We start from the raw sequence: 7,078 nt of genomic DNA, 5'->3' as shown, positions 1-7,078 counted from the left end.
GTTTTGATACTCCTGGTTGTACAAATTTTGTTTCTTCTATTATGCTGACGTCTGAGCTGGGTCTGTTCTCTTTTTAAAAAAAATAAGACCATAGGAACCGAGAACACGAGCTAGCCAAAGTTACCTCCTTTTTATATGGCATTTATATTACTCTGCGAGTGCAGCTTTACTTTCAACTGAAATCAGAAAAAAAAAGCTGTCTTGAAACGTGTGGCAGCTCTTTTAATTCAGTGGAAAGGCTGGCAATTGATAGACTCTTTAACAACCAGACATAAAAAGGTAGCTTTCTAGCCAAAGAAGATGGATGGGCATAGACTATTTGATGGGGTCTGTTCTATTCGAAAGAAAATAAGAAAAATTAAAGAACAGATAGAGTCACTAAACACAAATCTGGCAGGGCTGCTGCCCATTTTCATTACAGGCAGGGCATCGCAGAGCTCTGTATGACTCTTTAAACCGATTAGCCAACATTGAAAACTTGCTTCCATGACACACAGCACAGGGGGCAGAGCCTGATCCTTTACACTGTGAGCAGCTGTTCTCCTCGTCGCCTTCCTGAAATACAAGAACTTGATTAAATCATTTCCCTTCGTATCAGTTCACAAAAAACCCTTACCCAGAAGAAAAACAAGGGACATGAAAAGTTCTCCAAGGCAATTTTTTCCTCGGCAAAATTATAAGATAGGCATTGTTTTCATCCAGAATTCTAAATATTATTCAAACATAGTTTGGATTTTGCTGCTGGGGGTAGGGAAGGGAGACATCTTGCAGCCTTTTGTTGCGCCCAGTTGCTTCAATTCTTAAAAAATAAAACAACTGACGAATAAAGAGCTATCAATCAATGGAACAACTTGTCTTCAGAAGTTGTGGGTGCTCCATCACTGGAGGCTTTCAAAAAGAGACTGGACACTCATTCATCTGAAATGGTATAGGGTCTCCTACTTAAGCAGAAGGTTGGACTAGAAGACTTTCAAGGTCCCTTCCAATTCTATTATTCTATGTTCTAAGTTCAGTCCTGGAATCCCTGCTGTGTCTGTTTCTACCTTGAAGGATGACAGAAGGATTGTCACACAGAAGATGGAGTGGATTTATTCTCTATTGCCCTAGAGGGACAGTCCAGAACCAATGGATTAAAAGTGCAAAAAAAGAGGTTCACACTGTACATCAGGCAGAACTTGCTTGATGTTTGTGAAACATAATGGTCTTATTAGTTTTCCTTCCCTGAGAAGTCTCCAAATGAAGGCTAGATCAACAGATCTAGACATCCTCTAGGGTACTTTCCAAAGCCATTATATGTTTGTTTGTTTATATTGTTTACCTTCTATCTCAATCCTCATGGACTTTCATGGTTTAGAGACATTAAGTGTCTGTGTCTGATACCAATCATTTCACCAGTAGCAGTGGTGGGTATAGCTTGGCGGGTGTGGCTTGGTGGGCATACCTTGGCAGGGGAAGGCTACTACAAAATCCCCATTCCCTCCCAATCAGCTGGGACTTGGGAGCCAGAGAATAGATAGAGGTGGGGCCAGTCAGAGGTGGTATTTACCAGTTCTCCGAACTACTCAAAATTTCTGCTACCAGTTCTCCAGAACTGGTCAGCACCTGCTGAATACAACCTCTGACCAGTAGGTATACTAAGCAATATGTACAGTATGTTCAGCTTTATGAAATAAATGAAACTAGAATAACACATCATGCTGTGTTAAAGAGCAAGGAAAAAGAAGATAATTGTATTTTGATTTATGGCTGAAAATTAGGGCTATTATATCTGGGTTGCAAAAGTCAGATTTTATTAGATGGTAGTCAAGAATTAGTTTTCTTTATCTCTTTGCTACAAGCATGAGTCTGTCTTGATTTTGTTTTTTGTAGCCTTTCTGCACATGGCAGAAACCTTATATTTAAGGCTTATCATTCTAACAATGATAGAAGGGCTTATTTATTACAAGCCCACCTTCCCCTATTGTCTATCCAAAATGTTTTCTAATGCTTTTTGTTTGCTTGCTTATTGATAGTTTACTCAAACCTACAAACATGTTGATTTTGTCAGTGTCTCCATTCTTTACCTAAAAAAAGATTGCCAACAATCAGGAATAAATGGAATGGCACTCCCCCCCGCCCCTTCCTGGGCAATGATTTCAGTGATTAAAATACTGACAAATAGTTATATCTTGTGGACGTCCAGCAGTCCAATTTTCAAATTCTCACAGGACTCTTATTTATTTACTTTTATACAGGCTTTACTATTATTTTTAATTAACTCAAGTTTACCTAATACTCTTTCCGCCTTCTACTTTCCCCACGACAATCCTGTGAGGTGAGTTGGTCTGAGAGAGAGTGACTGCCCCAAAATTATCCATCTGGCTTTCATAGTCTAGAACTCATAGTCTCCTGGTTTCTAGCCTGGTGCCTTCACCATTTGACAAAATCTCACAGGAGAAATATGCCATATACTTGTAATATAAGACTGGAAGATTAACAATATTTGGACCATGTTTAATTTTTAATTAATTATCACTATTGGGGTTCCTCATGTTCCATCTAAAGGAATCAGCAATGCCTTGTTGTCAACCCCCTGGGATGAATAACCTGACCTCACTCCAGTGAATAGAGTCAGAAGAAAACAAGAAATCATTTCATGCAAGAGAACTATTCCTTTCTTCCTGACAATTGGAGAAGAAAGACTGAAAAAGAGACAAACAGGAGGGCACAAAATATATGCAATAAATTGGGCTTCTTATATACGTGTCCCAAAAGTTACTGCTATTTGTGTGGTTTGTGCACGTTAAAAGGCAGACTGTCTGTGTGTGAGTGTGTGTGTGTGTCTGTGTGTGTGTTTTACACTGAATGATTTGACAAGGACATGCCTTGCCATCTGGATGAGTAGAAATGACCTACTGACAAGAGCTTCAGCTATACCAACTTGGAAAAGTTATACTCTGGATTCTCTGTTCTCAGCATTGACTAAGTTCAGATATTTCAAAATGTTTTGGTTGTAGTTACAAAACAGGTGACATCAATGATAAACATGACAAACTAGTTTATACATCTATGAGGTGTCATCTTCATGTTTATTAATTCTGGTGAATTAACTTGGAGATAATTATGGAGTGATAATGGGGTGAGTTCCTTCCACTAGAATTTCTTATCTCTGCTAGCAAAACTGTCATCAACATTCCATATGCCCAGAAAGCTCCCAGCTCTTCTTTAATGATATAGATTTTCTTTTACTGCAATTTATGTGTATGCGGGACCCCATCCCCTTCCCTCCCTTTCAAGTTCTCTTTTGCTTCCAAATATCTAGATATCAAAACTTTTAAACATGTAATGTTGATGGAATCACACCTGAGATTCTGGCCATATCCAGGAGAATCCTGAACCAAAGAAAAAGAAATCATTTGTCTTACCCAAACATGTTGGTTGTAGCCTGATTCAGTTTCATCACTGTTTATGTTTCCATTGCTTTGAACACTGCTACTTTCTCCTCTTCCTTCAGAGTTCATGAAGGAGCTATCATCAGCACCTTCATTTTGCATGATTCTTTGCATTAGCTCTTTCTTGCTCAGTGGTGTCCGGATTATTTTTAGATTACTGGTATAGATTATAATCCTCCCAAAGTCTAAAATGCGGGGATGCTGAAATAGAATGGCATAGGTAGATGTTTAACTTTAAAAAAAAAAAAAGATTGATGGCCTTTTTAAGGAGCTCCAATCCATACTTAGTAATGAGAAGGTTTTTTTTCTTTCATTGCCCACTAACGTCAAGAGAAAATTCCTCCCACTGATTGCAAATCTTATATATTTGCAATGAATGGGAGTCCTTTTCTATTTAGTGCCTATCTTTATGAAACAAGAACTAAATTAGCAAGTGCAAAGAAAGCTCCAATATGGCCAGCCTACCAGACTTCTCCCCAAGTTGAATAAAAAGCCTGACCTCTTCAAATGACAGATGGAAACTGGATTAGTCAGAAGTTCCTATGCCAAGGTGCAGGAAGGCCTTGATAATGGAATGCATTAAGTTCATTCTTTCTCATTACACAAAGAAAGATACCTGGGTCATTGACAGATTACATTTCCAAATCAGCTGAATAATGGCAGGTCTTCTCATTGCTTACTGCTTAATAAACTGATATATATTATAGAAGGAGGGAGGGAAGGAAGGAAGGAAATGAGATAGATGCGTAGAAGGAAAGGTGACCCAATATAGGGCAAGCAGTGACTTTTCACACTGTGTCTATGGAGATTCTCAGTCATCCAGGGTCATGGTTGTCCCAAAGGTGCTTTTTTTCAAGAGGCAACTGGACTTTCTGGTTTTTCTTTGAAGATGTTTTGCTTCTCATCCAAAAAGCAGAGCTGATGATTTTCACACTGTGGTTCACCCACACCTACTTTGTATTCTACCATCTAGCCAACTCCTAACTCTCACTGGTTACTGATATGCAATCTCAACAAGTTCACAATGAGGAAATGTCAACTTCAAAGTAAAAAAAAATCATTCTCCACTCCTGTCTATGTCCTGCATGGATGTCAGTTTTCCTAATAAGTAATATGATTCAATAAAATGCTTGTAAATCATTGCATTCTCATTACTATTCCTTCAGAGCTCATTGTGGGCTTCTGTGGTTTTATTATTTCAGCAGGTATCCTTAGCAGGTGAATTTTAATGTTGCAGTTTCTATTTCTTGCAATAGAAAATGCTTGCAAATGGCATCCAGAACTTGATCTAATTTTTAAGGCACTATATACTGGTTCTAATTGTCCTATTTCTAATTTTAAAGGAATTGCTACCACCACTACTGAGCCGTTACCAAGCTTCCATAATTTCAGAACTAGAATGAAGAATCCCATTCAACAGCGGTGAAATCCAATCTCTTAAGAGCTTATGTTCATTTCATTTTTGCAATCTCAGAATTAAAACAGACAGTTTTGGACTGCCGGTATATAGCCAGTAGATGCATTTTATCAGAAGCATTACAGATTTCAAAACTGAATAGACACTGAAATACTATACTGAAATATACAAACATTTGATTCGACAGAATGATCATAATCAAACTCTAGGAACCTGTTTGGGTGCTAATTACCTTACTAAAGTCCAAACCTTACAATTGTAAATCATTCACACATCTTCAAAGAATTGCCAGTTCAGCAGTAAGAATATGAGAAGCTACTTTACAGGAGGTTAAGCTATTTATCCTTTTGTAACCTTATTATCTCCTCAAGAGATGCGGAAAAAATAGATCTGGCTTTACTGGTAGGTTCTCTGGAGGGTTACAATGGAGTGACAAAGATTTCTTTCAGCTTATCATTTACCTATAGAAGCAATAAAATCCTTGCCAGTCTACCTCTTTCATCTAAACTACTGAAATGAAAAAAGGAGGGGTGAAGAGAAACCAGAAGTTGATTTATGTGATGTAGGACTTTGAACACTATACAGCACTAGCATTCAAAAGCTAATTATTTTTATATTTATATCTATATTTCCACCAAGCTCTGGTAGGTCTTATAAAAAATGTAGAGCAGGATAGTGGAACAGATTCTACAAGTTTGAAATAAGACCATACAGTACTTTGATAGTCAACAGCTCTCCAGAACCCAAGCAAAAGTCTTCAATTCACATTGCTTGTACTTTAATCCTTTAAGCTAGCAACGTAAAAATGAAGTATGTGATCTTTGACATGTAAAGCATAAATTCCCTCACTTGGATATGGAACTTCCTCATTACATAATCTGCTACTTTCTGCTTAGATTTCTGAATTTGTGCTGGTCTGAAATATTCTATAAAGTTAAGTAGAATATATATAACTACTAATCCATTTGTGTCAGGAGCACCAAAGTGCTTCCAGGTTGAAAGGATTGAATGGCGACAACACTGTTGCCCAAGGGATGCCCAGATGGGGGCTCCATTCATGTCTCCATTAAGTTGCCTGCTGAAGTGGTACCCATCTCTCTACTCGCGGTTGCCCACTTTCAAACTGTGGGGTCAGCAGGAGCCGGGGCGTGTGACAGGAGCTCACTCTATCCCACAGCAGCAACCGAATCTCAGATGTGGGCCTGACAATCATCAGCCCAGCATTCCTAACCTCATGAGCCACCGCACTTCTTTGACTATAAAAAGAATATATAACTGAAGCAAATGATTAATATTTCATTAAATAATGCCTTGCTAAACATGACTAAACATTATTTACAATCTTTGCCAAATGAATGTTTTATTACATTTTACTGAATTTTATTACATTACTTACCATATGACCATCAGCCTTGTCATCATTCAGAAGGGAAGAGTTACTTGTGAGAGTGTATTTGTTCCCTTCTCTGAAAACACTGATCCTCTGGGCATTCAGTCCAGCTGATGGATAAAAGCTGTGATCTGGGTTTTCTCTAATCCCCAATAAATTGTCTCGGGGTTCAAAATTCCAGGACTGACAATTATGGGGGCAGTCTTCTGCTGGGATTTCAAGCTCTTGCCCATCTTCATACATTTGTTTCAAGACTCGACCACTGTAAGCTGAGGAAATTTTGAATCTTACTTTTCGGGATCTTGTATCATGCTTTTGGCTGGATTTCTTCTGGAACTCATCCATAAGGGGTTGGTTTTTCACAGAAATTCCCAGGAATTTGTCCAGCAACGATAGTTTCCAAGGCATCTAAATGAACAAACAGAGAGAGAAAGATAAATAAATAAATAAAAAGAGCTTAGCAATATATAATTCAAAAGCTCTATGGGCCTTCTCACATTACGGCTTAAAAGGACACCTTGAGATTAAACATTGATAGAGTGCCACACAAAGAAATCATTGCTGCAAAGACACAGAAGGAGGACTTTACTCAGGGGACCGGGGCCTAGGCTTATATATATATATATGCTGTAATTTTGTATTGTATTGCAAAGGATAACATATAAAGGGGATTTATAGCTAAAGGAAAAGGAAATATGCATGCAGGTGGGCACACATTTTATTCTACCATACTTTAGCTTTTATTTAGTGGCTAAGTTGTGCACTACTTCTAAAATAAATTAAAATAGCAGATAGCAATGTGTTAAAAGAATAAGAATCAACACTAAACAATTCATTGCT

The 7,078-nt window shown here is 38.0% G+C and overlaps 1 protein-coding gene across 1 annotated transcript; it reads right to left on the bottom strand.

Annotated features, from left to right (window-relative positions):
- Positions 1-343: 343 nt before the first annotated feature.
- Positions 344-6,583, bottom strand: GRXCR2 (glutaredoxin and cysteine rich domain containing 2). Its single transcript, XM_032208987.1, has 3 exons — positions 6,245-6,583; positions 3,405-3,632; positions 344-555 (listed from the first exon to the last, which is right to left on the bottom strand). Exons 1-3 carry the CDS (start codon positions 6,581-6,583, stop codon positions 379-381), a joined length of 744 nt encoding a protein of 247 aa, XP_032064878.1. The 3' UTR covers positions 344-378.
- Positions 6,584-7,078: the final 495 nt, after the last annotated feature.

This window comes from Thamnophis elegans, chromosome 2, assembly GCF_009769535.1.
Source record: "Thamnophis elegans isolate rThaEle1 chromosome 2, rThaEle1.pri, whole genome shotgun sequence".
Lineage (NCBI taxonomy): Eukaryota > Metazoa > Chordata > Lepidosauria > Squamata > Colubridae > Thamnophis > Thamnophis elegans.
This window is presented reverse-complemented; position numbering and strand designations above follow the sequence as displayed.